At 33.1% G+C, this 21,517-nt stretch overlaps 1 protein-coding gene across 1 annotated transcript in view; it reads left to right on the forward strand.

Annotated features, from left to right (window-relative positions):
• The first annotated feature begins 15,004 nt into the window (after positions 1-15,004).
• The window catches only part of LOC149549423 (gamma-interferon-responsive lysosomal thiol protein-like), a 176,828-nt gene continuing 170,315 nt past the window's right edge, over positions 15,005-21,517 (forward strand). Inside the window, exon 1 of the mRNA XM_089792806.1 lies at positions 15,005-15,476. Coding sequence (XP_089648932.1) covers positions 15,210-15,476 — 267 coding nt within the window. The 5' untranslated portion in view covers positions 15,005-15,209. The remainder of the gene's footprint in view (positions 15,477-21,517) is intronic.

Raw genomic sequence — 21,517 nt, forward strand, 5'->3', positions numbered from 1 at the left:
AGTGTATATTGGGAAGGTTGGAAAACTTCTCCTTCTCACATATTTACAAGGAAATAAATAGAGAAGCAAATATTTTGGCAAATAAATGAGTAGAATTTAATGCTCTAGAGATTATTTGGTTGAGCTTAGATATTGAGGAGGACATAGGAGATAATTATTAGAAGAGACTGTGAGGAAATAAACAATTAGTTGTAGAGATTTAGAAGTGTAAGATAATAGAGGAAAGTGGTTCTCTAAAACAAAAATGGCATATGAGGGGACATATTTGCAGAGAAATGCACAAAAAAAGGATGCTTGGCACAATGAGAGCCAAGTGCATATCTATGCTAAAAGGATTTGAGATGAGTTAGGGTGGATTTGAGCCAACCTCAAGAAATGTTAAAGATGTAATATCCCCATCATAAAATAAATTATTAATCAAATCTTTGTTAATGGGCCGATTGATGTAAAATATCTCAGACCCATTTTAGTTTTGTTTCCATAAGTAAGTGTAGTTGTCGGCTTTTTTTTTACACCCTCAAAAAGTTTTCTCGAGGGGTATTTAAGCACGACTTGTAAGTAGTCGTACACATGCAATTTTGGATTATTTTCTCTATACTACAAATTCCTATTGGAGTTCTCTGTTGTTCACCATTTCAAAAGTGAAAGACCTTCCCTATTTGGCTTTTCAGTTTTGGTGGGCTTCAACCCTCACCCTATTATGTTATGCATTAATTTCTTAGATCTGACAAATCTACTTACCATCTTTGTTATAGATTCATTTATATATATAGCTATATATCTTTGAGTTCCATTTCTCTGGCATTAATTGTTTGGCAAATACATGTTCTAATATCTCATTGTAACTCATTCTGCATTCATCATGTGGCTCTTGCACACCCTGTGGCATAATAGAACATACCATACGGCCTCCAAGAAGCAACCGTACAACCTCTAGAAGCAACCGTACAACCTACAAGAAGTAACTATACAATCTCCAAGAAGCGATCGTACGACCTCCAAGTAGAAATTGTATGACCTCCAAAAGCAATCGTATGACCTCCCAGTAGAAAACGTACAACCTCCAAGTAAAAATCATACAACCTCCATAAGTAATAGTACAACCTCCAAGTAGAAACCATACGACCTCCAGAAGCAATCATACAATCTCCAAGAAGCAATCATACAACCTCCAAGTAACTGTACAACTACTAGTAGGTACCATTATTCTGGTGTACACCCAGAATGGGACATTATAGTCATATTAGAGCTTTGATCCTACTAGCCTATGGACAGTAAATGAGAGTTTATTGCCAGAAGAGAAGAATAACCCATTCAGTTGATAGAATGGTTGTTGAACTGGAACCCACAACTGTTGAACTTGTGGCACTACTGAGAGAACTTGCAAGGAATTAGGAACAGATCAATGATACTCAATGATTCATGGAAGAAACTCTCAAGAAGTTGGTAGACAATAAAATATCTGGTGAACAAAATGGTCACAATGCAGAATTTGTGTCAGGTAAAGAAAACCCTCATCCAACATGCTCTTGACCTTCCATGTCATCTTGTCCACCATGGATGGAAGCATCACATAGAGGGAAATAAATGACCTTTGAAGAAATACAAGAACAATTGAGGGAAGATTGGAAGAATGTGAATTTGGAGAAAGATATATACTACAAAAATTATGCAGATCTAAGAATGATATACTCGAGAGGTAGAAACAAAGGATATTTTAATGATGATCTTAGGAGGAAGTTTAACACAGTAAATTTTTCTCCATTTGACAGATCTGGATCCATATCTATGCAAGCGTGGGTAATTAAGGTCGATACTTACTTCTAGCTTAATCACATGCCAGAAGAAGAAGCAATTAAATTTGTGACATTACACTTGGAGGGAGTAGCACATGAATGGTGGCATAACAACACCATCACGCTAAGGCATGATCAAATAAATACATATGTAGAATTCACTGAGAGATTGATAGATCAATTTGATGGTAGAGATCCAAAACTCAATTTCAAAGATTTGGCACAACTGAGGCAAACAAGTACATTGCAAAATTTTAGAAACTCTTTGTTTTTATCATGCACATTTCTAAAAGAAGATGGATAGTGCTCTTCATGGATGAATTGACATAACCACTAGACGGTTGGGTAAAGGGGTTCAATCCTGCCACCCTATTGGAGGCCATTAAGAAGGCATAGAGTATGGCATCATCATCAGCATCATCCTCTTGAAGTTACATTCCAAACCATCGGTATTTTTGAGGGACAAAGATAACAAACCTCTACCCAGGAAGTCGTCATTGGACGAAGCTACCAAATAAGAGCTTTGAAGGAAGAAACTATGTTTCAACTGCAAGGGACCTTGGGAATTTGGCCATATATGCCTCGAAAAAGGAAATATCCACTGCATTGAGGTCGTGTCTAATGATGAGGATGAATAAGAAGAAATACCCTCCGAAGATAACCAACATCATGACAACACCAACATGGTTAGTTTGAATCATACGAAAAGAATTACAACATCGGTATGGTGCAGAGGAACTATCGCCCCCTAGTCAATAGCTCGAGGTGCACAATATTTCCTATACGGGGAACCCTACAAGGACAAAGGGTTATGGTGATGCTCGATAGAAGAGCCACTCTAAACTTCATAAACTCATCTCTGGTAAAGCGAAGAGGTCTACCTACAGAGACACATGTAGGATTCCAGGTCAAGATTGTTGGAGGGACTCTTCTACCCTACACACACCTTGTTCCTTAGCTAAGTATCACAATGGTGAATCACACAATGACTGAGGATTTCTTCATAGTGGACCTTGATGATATGGAGGTTATTCTGGGCATACAGTGGATGGAGACACTAGATGAATACACTTAGAGCTTCAGACAGATGGACTTCACATTTGTTATCAATGGAAGAAGGTTGCTCTCCATGGAATAACAAATGAGGGTTCAAAGGAAGTTTTTGTACATGTGATGGAGGCAATTTTTTGGTGTGATGATGTTGCTTGGGCTACACATTGTTTTGTCTTGGCAAAACTTATCAAAGGGCAACAAATACTTCCCTAGGATGACGATCTTGAGAATATTTTGAGTGAACATGATAAAGTTTTTATAGACATTCCTCCTGGCATACCACCTCATTGAGGGTTTGAACATACTATCGAGTTGGAAGCTAGAGTCAAGAAGGTCATAACCACACCCTACCGCCATCCCAATAAATTCAATAAGAGATCAAAAAGTTGATTCAAGAACTATTGGAGAAAGGATGGATCTGTCCTAGTTCTATCCCCTTCGTGTCATCAATGGTATTGGTCAAAAAGAATGACGATACTATGCACATGTGTGTGGGCTACCGTGCATTGACCAAAAAACAATAAAGAATAGATATCCCATTCTAAGGATAGATGAGTTGTTGGATGAATTACATGGCACAATCTATTTTTTCAAAAATAGATTTTTTTTTTGGATACAATTAGATCTGCATGAGGGAAGAAGATGTGGAAAAGATGGCCTTTTGTTGTCACTATGGGTATTATGAGTTCTTGGTCATGCCGTTTAGATTAACGAATGAACCTGCTACATTCTAATCATGCATGAATCACATCTTCAACAAATAATTGCATAAATACTTACTAACATTTTTTGATAATATTCTTAATTATAGCAGGACATGGGAAGAGCACTTGAAGCATTTGTATGAAGTCCTAAGGGTCATGAAGGATCCGTCTTTGTTTGCCAAACAATCCAATTGTGAATTTAGTATGAAAAAATATTGTACCTAGGGCATGTTGTTAGCAAACATGGAGTTCAAGTTCATTAGGAGAAGATTCAGGCTATCCTTGATTGGCCTCCCCCAAAATCACTCATGGAATTGCGAGGATTTTTCAGACTGTGTAGTTATTACCAGAGGTTTGTTAAAGGATTCTCTCAGCTTAGCACACCCTTAAAAAATCTGAAAAGGGTTCTTTCTAGTGGAATGAAAGGTTGCAACTCACTTTTGATAAGTTGAAAGAGACAATGAGCACTTGTCTCATACTTGCATTACCTGATTTCACTCGACTTTTCATTCTAGAGTGTGATGCATTCAAAGAAGGCATTATTGTAGTACTGATGCAAGATGAACACAACATAGCCTATGAGAGTAGGAAGCTTATGAAAACAATACACTTATATTCCATTTATGACAAAGAGATGTTAGCCATCGTACATGCACTAACCAAGTTTCGATAGTATCTGGTGGGTGCCAAGTTTATCGTTCATACGAACCACAATAGCTTGAGATATTTTCTAGAGCAATGAGACTTGAATGAGAGACAACAAAATGGGTAAGCAAGGTTCAGGCTTTTGATTTTGACATTGAATATGTGAAAGGAAAAAATAATGTGGTTATAGATGCTTTATCCAAGAAACCTGCCATCAGCTTACTAACCCAAATTTTAGCTAACTAGAAAGCACATTTATTGGTAGAATATTCAAAAAATACATTCTCCTATGAGCTAATGGATGGTAACACCCAAGATGATTGGTACATAGTGGTGGATGACATCATTTACTATAAGAATCATATATATTTAGTGTCAGAGTCCAAATTGAAGTAGAAAATCTTGAAGGAGGTACACAACTCACCCTTGGCTAGACACCCAGGTTTCCTCAAAACTTATAGACATCTTAGGGAGAGGTTTTCATGGAAAGGTCTTAAGGAGATGTATTGCAGTATGAAGAGAGTGTGCGATCTGCCAGTAAAACAAATTTGAACATACTCTACCCACTAGGTTACTGCAACCTCTACCAGTTCCAAAAATTTATGGATTTCATAACTAGACTTCCCAAGGTGAATGGAAAGGATTGTATCTTCATGGTGGTTGATAGATTGACAAAGTACACACATTTATTCACCATCCCCTTAGATTTTCAGGCCACACAAGTTGCCAATATATTTTTTAGAGAAGTCTTTCATTTGCACGGGTTACCCCGAAACATTGTCAGTGATTAGGATGGGAGATTTATCAGTATCTTCTGGACAAAATTATTCTAGTTAGCAGGGACAAAATTGTCACCAAGTACTAGTTAGCACCCTCAGACAGATGGACAAACAAAGATTGTGAACAATTGGCTTGAAGGATATGTTTAGAAATATGTTTTGGCACAACAATGGGTGTGGGTCAAATGGATACACATAGGGGAATATTGTTACAATACCACATACCGCATGTCCATTGGGATGACACCATTCAAAGCTCTATATGGGTACGAGCTACTTTCCTTCATCAACATAGTTCTAGGAGATAGTTGCACACCAAGGGCGAGGGACTGGCTTAAGGAGGGATAAGGCATCCTAAAATACGTAAAGGAAAACTTACAACGAGCACATAATCAACAAAAGATGTACATTGATAGACACTAAATAGAGAGGAGTTTCAAAGTAGGAGACTTGGTCTACCTTAAGCTCTAGCCATACTTACAATCCTCATTGAAGGAAAAGGGAAAAGAAAAATTGAAGCCACAATTTTATGGTCCTTATTGTGTAGTTCGCAACATCAGTGAAGTCACCTATGAGCTAGAACTTCTGGAGGGGAGCCGTATTCATAACATTTTTCATGTTTCCTGCTTGAAGAAACTCATGGAACAAAACATAACGGTAGCTATAGACCTACCACTGCTCAATGAAGAAGGAAAGCACATATTGGAACTAGTTGAGATTATTGAAGTACGTGAGAAGACCCTATGAAATCGAATGATGAAGGAATAGTTGGCATGCTGGAAACACTTGCTGTTGGATGATGCAACCTGGAAAGGCAAGCACATTCTACAACATCCGACATAATGTTTTCTTAAGGACAAGCAAAATTTGGGACATGAGGACTGTAATATTCTCATCATAAAATAGATTATTAATCAAGTCTTTGTTAATGGGCCGATTGATGTAAAATATCTCAGACCCATTTTAGTTTTGTTTCCATAGGTAAGTGTAGTTGTTGAATATATTTGTACACCCTAAGAAAGTTTTCCCAATAAGTATTTAAGAACAACTTGTAGGTAGTTGTAGGTATGTAATTTTGGATTATTTTCTCTTTACTGCAAATTTGTGTTGGAGTTCTCTATTGTTCGCCATTTTGGAAGTGAACGATCTTCCCTATTTGGCTTTTTGGTTTTGGTGGGCTTCAACCCTCACCCTATTATGTTTTGCATTACTTGCTTGAATCTGGCAAATCCGTGCACCATCTTTGTTATAGATTCATATATATATATATATCTTTGGGTTCCATTGCCCTAGCATTAATTGTTTGGCAAATACATGTTCTAGCATCTTGTCATAACTCATTCTGCATTCACTGTGTGGCTCTTGCGAACCTTGTGGCATAATAGAACATATCGTATGACCTTTAGAAGCAACCATACGACCTCTAGGAAGTGATCGTACAAACCCCAAAAACAACCATACAACCTTCAAGTAGAAATCGTACGACCTACAGAAGCAATCGTACAACCTCCAAGAAGCAACCATATAACCTCCAAGAAACAACCATACAACTACTAGCAGGTACTATTATTTTGGCATACACCTAGAACAAAACATTACAAAAGAGATAATTAGGGAGTACAAGCTTAGTATGAGGAATTAGCTATTTTGAATCTACGCTTCAAATCTAGGCCAATAAATGCTTCAAAAAATGGGCAAGAGGTTTTTGGAAGAATAAGGAAGAGACCATGATGTTTGAAGCATTTGGTTGTTTGTGCATAGGAGCGTAGAGTCCACTATGTGAAAAAGTAGATTCAAGATTAGAGAGGATTACACATTATATGCCACAAACCAAATAATAAATGATAGTTTGAGTGACTTTCAAAAGAATGATGGGGATATTTTTAAGGCTTTTTTTATACCCTAATGTGTAAGAATTGGGCTCTCATTTGATCAATTAATATATAAGGAAGGGATTTTTTGCTCCAACCTTATGGCCATATGTGACATACAAGATTTTTGAGTTAGGAATCTTGAGGTTTTCCTATCTGTATTTTTGGAATCTATTTAGAGGAAGTGAGGGATTCAAAGGAGCAACCAATTAGACAAAACAAAGAAAAGACCATTCCAAAGATGGAGTTCCAGGACATGGCAAGGAAAAATTTCTTTGGGGAACTTTATAGATTGATACACACCAATGACTCTCCCTTTAGTTGGACAATGAAGCAAGGTTTTTGATGAATCTATGCAGGTGAATTGGTTATTTTTGCAACAAACATGTTTGATGCTCTTGGTTTATAATTTGAGCACTACTAATTGTAAGGATATAATTCTTAGGGATGTAGCGACAATGTTTGTTGTAATACAATAAGCACAATCCAAAGATGTGAAAGAATATTCATTTGTATATATTTTTAGAAATTAATAGAGGGCTCTACCCCCATAACAATGAAAAAACTCATCTACTCTCACCATAATTATGTATTGAAGAAAGAAGACATTATCTTCCTATGTAATGTCACAATTCAGATTATAAAATATAAATTTTATTTTTCTATTAGCATGGTTTTAGATTGGTCTTTAAATTTAAAAATATACAAATTATTATCTAATTTAATCTTTACTATACTTAAAATCTACTATAGAGATTAATTCTATTTTGTCAATTGAAAACATTAATATGTAATTAATAATAAATTTACAAATTATAATGGAATATGATCTTTAGTCGATAGACTTTTACATCGGGGCAACCTACGCTGGGAAAGTCTGATGCAACCAGAAAATAGGGGTTTCTCGGCATAGCGATAGTAAAAAAACAATTGTTAGTTACTGCAAAAAAGTCTTCCAGTCGACGTTTTCATGTATATTTTTACCTAGGGCGGTGGATGAAGATTATAATACAACTGTTAGATAAAAAATTGCAATGCCTATTAATCTCCACTCCACACCTATTAATGTTGTGTCATGTCATGGTTAACCCTCCTTGCATTCACCACCATTCTCAATCCCACGTCTACAATAATTTAAAAATAAATTAAAAAATTGGAATTACTCCTTATCTCATGCTTTCATCAAGATGCATATAATTATTTGTATACCCCTCTCTCCATTACAACAAGTTTAAGTATGAAAAGATCATGGCACAGAAGAAACAATACCTAATTAAGCAAAATATCCCAACATGAGAACTTATTCTTTCCTTGACAGACTCTTAGAAAAACAATATCGGTTTATTCATCAATGGGATTGTAGCATACTGACTTTTAGCCGATAGGCTATTTACTACGAGATCCTCGACCAAGAAATGTCCTATACAAATCGTAATAAAAATGTGGTGCCAGGAAATGATCAGAAATGTGTTTCAGAGTGTTTTCACGACGTGTGTTTTCCATGGGAAATCCTACCACTATGCTGATTGTAGATGCCCACTCTGTTTGTAGAGGACGGATGCCACGAAGCTGCTTGACCATGCCATTCTACATATGTGGTTCTTGTCATCTTCGGCTAATGACAACTGGGTAAGGAGATTAACATTGAGACTACTCTAAGATTTATATGGTATATGTAGCTTCAACTCAAAATGCTACGAGATTCATTACTGTCATCTCACTAGAGCTAATTTTGGGTGATGGTTTCTTCACAGTTCACAGGTATATTGGGGTTTTGAAAAATGAGGTCAAATGCATGCATTAACTTTGGGAAGCACATGATGATTTTGGGGAGAAGGAAAAGAATGAAAAAGATAGACAGAAAATACATGGTAATAACTACAATAGAGATCAGTAAGTGCAATCTCAACTTCCATCCTCTATACGATCCCCTGAACACAAGAATGAGCAACAAAATGTGTTGGCTGCCAAGCTAAGAAATAGTATTTTAGAACCAATCACGTATTTAAAGAGACCTCAAGTTTTTGCATTGCTAGTTATGCTTGTAGGGGCGACAGAAATGGATCTCCTTTGGGAAAAATATAATGATGCAAGCCAGGGATCACTATCTGAAAGGAAGGACCATGGTGGAGATCTCCAAGAAATTATGGATTCTGATGTAGAGGACTTGTGGGAAGCCTCATAGGTTTGTTGTCTTCAAGCATTGAAATTTTTTGAAGGAAAAATGCCTCTAAGAAAACCCAGCTTGAAGAAAATATCTAAGGCCTTGAAAAAGCTTGGTCTCCTACAGCATTTTAGAGCCATAAAACCTCTTGATTCTAAGTTAAAAGGTAAGAATTCTTTTATTTTATTTTATTTTCAAAAATCAAAAACATGCTTGACAATTGTCAAGTGAATTTGGATTTAGCTCACATAACATATGCGATTAATTGAAAATCTGATATGAGTTTGTGTAGCATCATCTTTTGATCTGTATTTCTATTAATGTAAACTCCTCTTGGAGAAATATTGTGAAACAGAATAAGTTGCCTACAAAGTTACCTTTGGTTTGGGCAAAGTGTACAATAGTTAGGGACTTCTTTGAGACCTCATACTTTTGCATCATGACTTTTAGTGTGGGGATGCAGCTTAGTTGAGTCCTTTTAATTGGTTTTGTAAATACAAAGCTGCAAACATTAGGAGTTCAGTTGAGTTCTTTCAATCAGTTACCTCATTCAAGTTGCAAACTATGTCTGTATAAGATTATTAAATCAAACTATACAATATGCTCATCTGCAATAATAAGTAGAGCTTGATGTATTTTTCAGGAAACTTGGATTTAGCACGTTTTGAATTCTTGAAAATGCTATATATTTGACCCAATCCTCATTGTTTGTAAGAGACTGGATGCAGGGCAAGATCAAACAATCCTTAAGATCAATTGAAATCAACCTTAGAAAAGCTGAAAATGTTCATCCTGATAAGCCTCTCCATGCTTGGCATAACTCACAACTTCAGTTCCTTGTCTGTTCAGTTGATTGTCTTTCTAGTAATAATTGTAGCCTCTCCATTATTTTGGTTTTTCATTGTTGATAAAGTCTGTTTAAATGCTTGAACTAGAAATTGCTGCCATGATCAATATTTAACACACTCTCATTATGCCCTATGTCATTTAAAAGCATCCTATTTGCTTATCCTTATTTTCATGAATGATAACCAACCACATTACTCAATTAGAACCTTAAATTTTTCTTTCTCTAATTTGTTATGAGAAAATAACTTTATATTGTATTTTTTTGGGTAATATGACAGGCTTGGGAAAGCTTTGAGATTCACTAGTTCAAAATGCTGATCTTAAAGTTCAAATTCATTTCTAAAAGCTCTTTTTTTTCGAAATACTAAGGACTGTGGAACCATCAAATCTTGGAAAACTATTTATGCCTATCTTGTTATTTTCAATGTGCTTCTGTATATATATTTGTATTAAATAAAGCATACTGTGTTTCTATTATTCTGTCTTGGCTATGAATAAATAGAAATGTTCTTGGCATGTTCTTATGTCTTTGCTAAGTTTATTGTCTATAAAGAATGTGAATTTATGAAAATAAATTATTTATGTAAGCTTGTAAGTTGTAAATTAATAACACATTTAACTATAAGATTAGAATCAAGATTGTGATGTCATGAATTGACGTAACTCTTGAACCTTCGGGGTACAAGTGCTAGTTTATTTTCTTCCTTATATTATATGATATATCAATCAATACAATAAAAAAATTTAGCATCATTGTTCTTTTCTCAAATTTCTCACATTTGTTTTTAATTAATCTATATTATTTTGGAGTACTTCCATAGTACATATTTCTTCCCAACATTTCACGATGTCCATTAGAAAACAAAATTTAAATGTATTCAATTGATATGATTATTAATTTGCACTACATTTTAATCTCTACCCAATAATTTTCACTAGATTTTAACCTTAAACTCTATAACACCTTCTACTAATTATATTGTACTATATTCTAAATTATGAATACAAACCCTAATCCTATTAAAAAATTCAAACAAGATAAACAAAGAGAAAATTATAATGAAAACCAAATTGAAATAAATTTTATAATATTACTATTTATCAGTGGTATTTATTGATTAGTTAAATGTTACAATTTTAAAATGAAATATCTCTAATCTTTCAATAAGTTGTACACATAAAATAAAATAGTTTTAATTATTCGGATTCTATTTTTTAAATATTAAAATATTTGATTTTAAATATAGCTATAATTCAAAAGAGATAGAATAATATATTATGAATAAATTCATTTATTGTAATTAGTGTAGTATTCTTAATGTTCCTTTCACAATACTTTAATAGTTTCTATTATCCCAAGTTTTAATGAGATTAAAAAAAACTTTAATTATATTATAAATAATTTCTAAATCATAATATTAAAAATTGAATATATTTGAAATGAGAAACCATGAAAATTTAGAAAATATTAGATGTTATAGATAAAAAATTATTGTTCAACAACATTAACAATATGAGTAATTTTATTTAATATGACAAAATTATATTTTGATAGTATTTCAACAATCTTTAAAAGCTAATTTGTAAGTTTTAAATTAAGTTGTATCTGTCCAACCTCATAATTACATCTATAGATGTAATAATGAGGTAGTAAAGGTACGCCTTCAGCGTAATAAATACAACTTAATTTAAAACTTACAAATTAGTTTTTAATTACATCTATGGTTGAAAATGTCCAATATGAAATGAAGACGATTGAAAACATCCCAACCATTCCTAGATATATTTAGTTTTTAAAAATCTGTAATAATCGTGGCTTATTTTCTCCTCCTTTTCGACAACATGTTGATTTTATGTCACGGTTTTGCCTCCCATGGATTAGTTGTTCACAGGTTTCATTAATACATATCGGTTGCCATGGAATTTATAGGACTTCTAAACGCTTTTAACAGTGATTGTTCGTTATTGCACTTTGAGTGGAAAATGGAAAAAAAAAGTTGAAATCAAATCATAATACAAATTTGTTGATATAATGACATTTTAAAGCTATTTTGCTCTCTGCTTTTAATAAGAATTCTGAATTTACTCTAAATTTTATTTTATTTATAAATTTTAAAATAATAATTAAAATTTTTAATTAGTCATTATTTATAAATAATATTTTGAAGTTTTATATTATTTTATGTATAAATAAAAAGTTTGATTGATAGAAAAATGTTCTCAAATGTTTTGGTACAATAGTTTTTAGAACAAAGTTATTAGAATTTTTTTATTAAAACAATTTACTTATTAAAATTAATCTATAATAATATATTATTAAATTTTATTTATTTACAATTATTTATTGTTAAGGTTATGGTTTATGTTATTGTTCGGTTTATGATTAGGTTTTATATAAAGGTTAGTGTTATGGTTAGAGTGGAAGTTTTCATTAGAATTGTAATTTAGGATTAGTATTAAAATTATGGTTATGATCATGGTTAGGGTTAAAATTTATATAATTGTGTATCATGGTTAGAATTAAGATTATGTTTAAAAGACCAGGGTCAAGGATAAGGTTCAAGTTAGATTTATAGTTAGTTTTATGGTTAAAGTATTTTCCTTCGAATTATGGTTATGATCATGATTTAGATTTATACCATGTTAGAATTTTGTTTAGATTTTGAGTTACAATAGTTAAAGGTTCATTTAGAGTTAAGTAGATGCATAACTCTTTCTTTAATCTTCAACATACCTATTGTACTCTAAGGTATTGCTAGTTTTTATTACTATTTTAAATTGTATTCAATAATCTATTAGGGATATTATTTGCACTAATATAAATATTAATTGTTCTAATATAGACATCAATTGCTTCAATATCATTAGAAAGCTCATAGGAATGAAAAATGTACTCTGCAATGGCTCTATGAATTGCTAAGCTTTAAAGTTGTCATCTATCTTTATATGTGTATGTTATAGTTAATTTTAGAATTTTCAATAATGATTCTACAAACAAATAATAATTGGTATTGTTAAATGTGAAGTATATTTGCCTTTAACAAACAACCATCTATTCTAACTAACAAACAAAATTTTCAAATAAGACACCTTATTCACCTATCGGCTATATCTTGCACCCATACTTGGTGCAAGGGCTAGTTATTATTATTAGTTCCTGCCTTTTGCAGGATACTATTGTTTTCATTCAATTCACATTCAATTTAATTTTTCAATTTAACTGACCAATCAATTCATAGGATTTAAAAGATTAAAAGAAACTTCAAATGTTTATATCTTTTTCTAATTTTTCATTATTTTATAAATCACATTTTTCATTCATTCTATTCAACTATTCTATTTTTGACAATGAAAAAATTCAATTGTCTTCAACAAAAATAGAAATATTTTTCTAACAAATCTATTATGTATTAATGAATGCATTAATTACAACTTTATCTTTTTCACATTTGTGACAAGTGGATTAATTTTTTTAAAAAACAATCATTTTTATCTTCCACCTCACAAATGAATGTCTAATCAATATTAATTATCACTATCTATTTTTCTTACCGAATTCAAATATAGAGTTAAATATTTAATATTTATTATTTTAAATATATTTATTATTAGTTTTACATTGATGTTTATTTTTGTAATTTGTAAAATGTTATTTTTTTAAGTTTACACTATATTATATTTTACTAGCTACTATTTTCCAATCTTACATTGATATTAATAAAATAATAATAATAAATATATTAATAGTTAATTATAATTTGTTTTAGCAAATACTTATATAATTAAATTAATTTAAATTCAATATTATTTTATAATTTTAAAACATATATTATATGAAATTTAGATATCATTGCTATTTAACTTTGAAAAACATATATCAAGCTTTGACACTTTTGTATAATTATTATTGAAATGGCATTGTTATTATTAAATGTTGAATATTCTAGCACTATTAAAGTAATAATTATAAGACTTAATTTTTTTACATATGAGACAACTCATAATTAAATAATGATCTATAATTTAGTCATGAGTAAATCGATCATACGAATTCTATTACATCATTTTTATAAGCTAAAATTATTATTATGTTATTACGATCATAATTATTTTTCTTTGATTTGTTGATCTTAGATTTATATGATTTAAGTCAAAAAACATATTTATTATTTAAATATTTTTTAAAATAACATAAAAAATTCTATTTTCCATCTACAATAAATTATCAAAGTTTTAATTTATTTAGTGTAATGTCAAAATTTACAAATTATAAATTTTATCATTAAATGTACAACTTCACAAACTTCACTCACCTCCTACTCCACAATCCACCACACTAATAACTTTATACTTAAAATCGACTATTATAAATATCACGCAAAGAAGATTGAAAAACAAAACCATTGTGATGTAATATCAGGATTTAACTATGTGATTTTTGAGTCAAACTCGATGACCCATGTTTCATGAGTAGTGATTCAACATGAATCCATCTCTCATGAGAATAAATGGAACACTTAGCACTCATTGGATCTAGGTGATGCTTACAGGGGTGAAGCACCGGGACTTCCCGGGAGGTCACCCATCCCAGTACTACTCCAGCCTGAGCGCGCTTAACTACGAAGTTTCCTCCACAGTTAAACCCAAAGCTTGCAACCCCATTTGCAAAACCTTCACCAAGTGTTGTGCCTTATGAATTTGATAAAACCATTTCAATACATATTCGAACCTCATGAATTTGATAAATTCTAATATGATTTAATTTTAAAAATTTGAGTACTGCAGAGCATTAAATCCATCGAAACAATATACTTCTGCGTTTAGTTATAAATATCACGCAAAGAAGATGAGAAAAAAACCATTTCAATACCTATTCGAACCTCATGAATTTGATAAATTCTAGTATGATTTAATTAAAAAAATTTGGGTACTGTAGAGTATTAAATCTATCGGAACAATATACTTCTGCGTTTAGCATCTTAATGTGAAGCAATGACGGAGAAAAAAAGGAAACTTGTCAACGTTAAAATCCGACCATGGGGAGGATAATTCATAGGTGGAGCACCAACACGGAACGGTCTATTTCTACCTCAATGTCTATGATGCCTGGTTTATTTAAGACCGTTGGTAATAATGCCCTACTGCTTCTCTGCCAATAAAGAAATTGTTCAGAAGAGCAGGATCTTTGTTTTTACTCACAGAACTATACAATTGGCTTCAAAACTGAACAGAATCGGACAAATCCTCTTCAGAAGTCGCGCAGACTCTCGAGCGAGATCTTGTGTCTTTTTAAATACCCGCCCGAAGTTATTTTTAGCTCAGCCCCTTATACAAACCAAAATTTGGAAATGGGTATCAAGAAGCAGGCACTTATTAGTAGCAGGAACATGCTAATTATTTTGTTCCTTATATCTGTAACAGCCTGGTGTGTGACAGGAGAAGCCGAAAAAGTATTAGTGGAACTCTACTACGAGTCCCTATGCCCCTACAGTGCAAATTTCGTAGTTAATTACCTCGACAAGTTCTTTACAGATGGGCTTATTGATATTGTTGACCTGAAACTTTACCCTTATGGCAATGCAAAGATTGGCCCCAATGAAACTATCAGTTGCCAGGTATGCTTTTACTTTTTTGAAACTGTCATAATTGAATAGACTTGAATTTTTTTCCCTCTTACGTGCCTGCCTTTTTATCTGATTATAATGACGGATGAGTTATACAGATTGGGTATCTTCACCATTTCACTTTTAACAAACTTAGTTATGCTACAGAAGTTTGTTTTAGAAAGTTCACTCTGATAATCTTGTCAGTTGAGTGTATAAATAACCTGAATTAGGTGGAATTAATATATAGCCGCAAACCATTCATGGGAAGAGAGTGTTTCAGTGACCTGCGGTCGGTGGAGCTTATGAATAACTTTTAATTGTCGATGAGAAGAGAGTGCATAAATGACCTGAAGACAGTGGATCAGCAAATGGCCTCGAATTGATGAGTAGAGCGGAGCAGCTGTCGAGCACGTAGTTTTCCATGGATCAGAGGGTTTTGAAGCACATGCCTTGGGGAGGGGTTTTTGTCATGTTAAAGCTAATTTTTAATCGAGAATTCATTCGAAGCCAATTCCTCTCTATATCCACTAAGCCATATTAACAGTGAGACCAATTTCAGCTTGGGGCATGCCCAATGGATGTTGAGTCTGTTATCGCTATATAGGGAGGACGCTTGAATCAGGATAATAGGAAGTTACAATGTACCTTTTTAAAATGTGGGTGTTTAGTGATGTGCAGAAAATGATTCTTGTTACAACAGATACGGTTCGAACATGGTTTTATAGCGGTTGGACTTGATAAATAACTAAATTATAACAATGACTGACACTGTTTCATGATGGATGAGTCACTGGACATAATCATTACTTCATTAAAGGATCTTCATGTTGGGAAGTGGTACATTACGATCCTCACCAAATGGTGACAAAAGAGAAATAGAGATTTTTTATTATGCCCTAGGTATAAAACATGAATCTTGAGTGTTGGACAGCTACTACAAAAAGGCTATAGAGTTCTGAAGGAAAATGGAGAGTGCATCATTTTGAGAAATATGGGAGTTCTTAAACAAGATTGCAGCAATCCAAATGACAAATGATCGGATATTTTCTCTATGGAGTTGTTTTCTCACTAATGTTTGTAGCTTCTCCTTCCATGCACATGAAAAGTACAAGTTGTACAACAACACCTCAACAAGCAGCCTTCGAGAGTGTCATCAAAAGCCCTTCTAGGCTCTGGCATCTAAGCTATGCAGACTTAAGTTATTTTGGACTTCAACTTTTCTCCAAGACCAATATGACCAATGAGATTGTAGGAGAGAGCACTAATTGTTGCTGTTCCTGGGATCGATTGATGGAAGAAACTCTCACACATTCGAATCCAGAAATAGCAACAGTTAGCATTATGGATTGTGGAAATCAAATATCATTAATTAAGAGAGACCATGTTTAGCCGGGAGAATATATTTTCATTTCATATTAAAAACTTATAAAAAATGTTTACAAATTGATTACCAAATATTACGAAAAGCTAGCTTGCTGATGTGCATGCTCTTTTTGGAGCTTCTCTGTAATGCTCTCTTCAAGATGTAAGGTATCCTCTATCTGGAGCTGCTGTGTACGCTTCCTTGTAGTAACTGCTGCTTTATTTTGTCTTCTGTATACTCTTATACCAAAAAACTGAGAACTTTCTTATGTTTTCTTTTTGTTTCTTTTGGGTTCCATCTACTAACAACAATATCCCCCAAAGGACATTCTTACTGCTCAAAATCAAATGTGTGCATCAAGAACAGAGTCTTTCAAAAGAAATGAAGTTTTTCATGTGCTTGCTCTTATGCTGAATATTCTTTGGTGGACCACCTAAGCTTGCTTTTCTCCGCACTTAAAGTGACATGAACTTCTTCAATTTTGGTTGCTATGCTTTTCTTGCCTTCAATTTGCTTCTCCTTCTATCAAGAATGAAGTTTTGGATGCAACTTCCAACAATTATTTTTAGTATGGCCATGAATTTTACAATGCTTTCAATGATTTAATGGATACTTCTTTGCATAGTCTGGATTAGCATGACTCCAATACTTCTTTTTTACAGAACTTCGTACCCACATAATTCTTATAAGACCAATGATCATTGTTGTTCTTAGATATTGAAGGCATTCAGCCTTGACCGCTGCATCATCCATTGAATTGGGCTCAAGAAGATATATTTGTATTTACAAATATGTGTGCAAAGATCCCATGCACATTTTGTTTTTTCAATAATCTCCCATGTACTTGATAAGCAAATCAGGGGCCCTTGTAGAAGAATCCTATCAATTAATCTCTAAATTTTTTGGTGTGCTCCTGCACAGTTTGTAATGTCCCCTTCTCAAAGGCTGTCCTTTCTTCATTTGAATTATTTTGTCCTTGATCAGTGTATCGTCCATTGAATTGGGCTCAAGAAGGTTTATTTGTCTTTTCAAATATGTGTGCAAAGCTCCCATGCACTTTTTGTTTTTTCAGGAACCTCCCATGTACTTGATAAGCAAGTCAGGGGCCCCTGTAGAAGAAACCTATGAGTTAAGTTTAAATTTTCTGGTGTACTTCTGTACAGTCTGTGATGCCCCCTTTTAAGCTTAATCAGCAAGGTTGCATGGGTACTCGTACCCACACCCCTGGTACTCGTACCCACGTACCCAAGTACCGGGTACACGTATCCCACGTACTGGGTACTCGGTGGAGAGCATCATAGCTAAGGACCTTGATTAAGATTCTGATTTTTTTTTTTTGGTTTTTTGTTTTTGTATTAGCTTGTTGTTTATCAAACTTAATTCAATACCAAATCAGTTTGAAACTTTGATACTCATTAACAATAAACTTTATCACTGTTCAAGTTAAAAGTTTATCATTTGCAATATGTCATTGTCATATGGTTTAGGATCTTCTTGTTCATGTTTAAAGTCTGCCTTCTTTGTTATGCATCTAAGCATTTATCATGTATTATTATTTCAAACATATAGCAAATCTGAAACTGAAAACAGTACATTACATTTGCAAACTTTATCACTGTTCTTGTTTTGAAAAACCATCGTCATGACTCATAAAATCAGATTTTTTATAAATATAAAAGTGTAATTTTTAAGTTTGACATACCCAAGTACCTCCATCCCCAATTATGAAAAATACTTTAAACATTCAGCAATAGCATATATATATATATTTGACTTATGGCTTATATTTTCAAATTTCTTGTTTTGAATGCTCAATGTCATGACTCATGACAGATATTTTGATTTTTATATTTTCTATAAAATATTAATTATATAGAAAAAATTAGGCTTACACACGTACCCCCGTCCCCTATTTTGAAAAATATGCGTACCCGTACCCGCTCCCGTACCCGTTCCCGTTCCCGTACCCACGTACCCATGCAACCTTGTTAATCAGTTTAAGAACAATCAGCCTACTTTTCTAAGTTTTCTTACAGGCTAGTTAGTCAGCAAGGGAGAATTCCAAACTTCTTGGAGAGCACAGGATTGGTCAAGCAGTGGTTATAACTTATGCTCATGGCAGCAAGTTCAAATGGTCTTGGTGACCCCTATGATGCTTTGAGAATGCAATGCAACCTTTTGAGAGCTCTCCAAACTTTTTGTAGAAGCAAGCTATTTTTAGAGAATCACAAAGTACTTTTTAGTCGGCAAGGGAGAATTCCAAACTTCTTGGAGAGCACAGGATTGGTCAAGCAGTGGTTATAACTTATGCTCATGACAGCAAGTTCAAATGGTCTTGGTAAGCCCTATGATACTTTGAGAATGCAATGAAACCTTTTGGGAGCTCTCCAAACTTTTTGTAGAAGCATGATATTTTAAGAGAATCACAAAGTGCTTTTTTCATCCTACGTTTTTAGTGACATTATGGCATATTGGTATATCATATTTGTCTCATTATGATGCTTTTCACAGCTTAGTTGATTTATTTTTATTATTTTCCTTTTAGAATGTTATGAAAGAAGGTCTACAGCTGATTGTTGAAGTTAGCCTTTTTATTGTATTTGTTTCTACTTCACAAAAAACCTTTGTTCATCTTCAATTTTATTGAGAATGAAAATCCTCTTGAAAATAATGGTTTCAGCGACAAAACTGCCCCTAGTTGGTTTGGGTAGCTTTATACATAGATCACATTTAAGTCTGCAAGGGTCCGTTTGGCTGCAAGAGTTGACGAATGCAACATTCATCTATACTGGAATAAGCTCTCTTCTGGTATTCGTGCATTCTTAAAATAAGTTTTGGAATATCATTCGGACCTGTTTGGTTGACCCGGAAGAGGAGTCGAAAGATGCATATTCTATGTTTGGTTGCAACAATTGAAATAGGAATTGGAATAAGTTTTGTTTTAAAATTTTAATAATTAAATTATATTTTTTAGTTTGGTAATATTTTAAATGAACAAGATTTTTTATTTATAAAAATTGGCTTTTCTATTAATTTTTTAAAAGTCAAATTATTTTAATTAGCCTTTATTTTATTTTTTAAATTGACTTTATAAGTGAAAGATATACCACAACCTTTGAAATTCATCGAAATTGAAAGGCCATATTATATTGCATATTATAAATTTAATTCTAAATTAAATCAAATTATTCTAGTATGTATAAGATCAAAACTAAAATCAGTTTATTTTTAAATATATTAAAGAAAAGAAAAAATACAAATAAGTTGAGATCTTTAATATGATATTTAAATGATCTTTTAGCATAGTTTTAATTATAAGACTAAACACATGATTTATCTGTAAAGATAATTTTATGAAAGTTTAGAAAAGATATCAAATCTGATATTAGTCTTTTTTGTCATTTGAAAAAACACACTAAATTTTAAATAATGTTGACCTGGATTATATTTTATGATGAATGGAGAAAATACTCCCAAAAATGCATTTGAGTGGCAAAATACAATCAAACAACAAAGTCACGGACCCAACAACCCATCAAATTGGGTTTATTAAAAATTGGAATAAGAATAAGCTATTCTTATTCTACATTATTTTAGGAATTCCTCTATGCTCATTTTGGGATCAAATTAGGATAGACGAATTCTAATTCCAATTTTGTATTTTGCAAACAAACGTCAAATTGGCAAACACGGTTATTTAGATTTTCCTATTCCCACCCAATTCCTATAACCAAACAGGGCCTAGGTGAAGTGTTATTTTCAGTTGTTTAAGATGGAGGTATTTTGATGTTCTTGATGGGTTCAGTTTCACAAAATGTCACTGATGTTGAATGTGTGTGAGTCATTCAACCTCTGGGAAGTGTTTGGAGTTGTGAGTGGACCATATTATATGAGCTTGCTAGCTATACTTTTCCAACAGGTCATATTACTTGAAGTTCTTATATGGTGGGGATTTATATGCCCTCTTATGTTACTGCTTGATGTTCAAAAAGATATTTAAGGGCCATACCTTGTTAATACCAATTGTACTTGCTTGGAAGGGGCACGTGAAGGAGTTGAACTGAAGCATTGCCATTTTCATTTTGTATTTTGGGTTTGGTGGCGCTTGTTGTGAGGTTTTCACACCATCGCCCCTTTACAAATGGGGTCCCGCTCTTTTTTGCTTTAGTAGTAGGAGTGGCGGTCTTAGTTGGTCTTGGTAGCAATTTTCATGTCTTTGAGCTGAAGAGATAAGGTTGAGCAATTTTGGCCTATTGGAGTCAAGTTTGCGAGGATATGAGCGAGAGATGGGGTAAACTAGTCAAAGATATGGAGTTGAGACCAAGAGATTTGTGATGAAATGAATTATAATTATTAGAAAGTCCTTGTAGAAGTTTCAAATTCACCTTAGAAAGTCAGGAAAGGTTGTGGGAGGTAACACTGCTGAAGGAGTGCTGAATCCTGAAATTTGGCCAAGTCTAGATTTTTCAAAAACTATTCAAATCTAGAATCTTTATTATAACTCCTATGAAGTTGAAACCTATTTCAAAAATTGTGATAATATTTATATTAATTTAAATGTTATATTTTATATAAATCCTACCACCCTTTGAACTGAAAAATGGTTGTGTAGACAAGGTGCAAAGAGAAATTCCTTTGGGCATGGTGGATTTGACCAACTTCAAAGGAGAATCAATTTCGCTGACCC

The sequence above is a fragment of the Cupressus sempervirens genome, chromosome 7 (genome assembly GCF_028749045.1).
Source record: "Cupressus sempervirens isolate cs-2001-9-10 chromosome 7, ASM2874904v1, whole genome shotgun sequence".
Taxonomy (NCBI): Eukaryota; Viridiplantae; Streptophyta; class Pinopsida; order Cupressales; family Cupressaceae; genus Cupressus; species Cupressus sempervirens.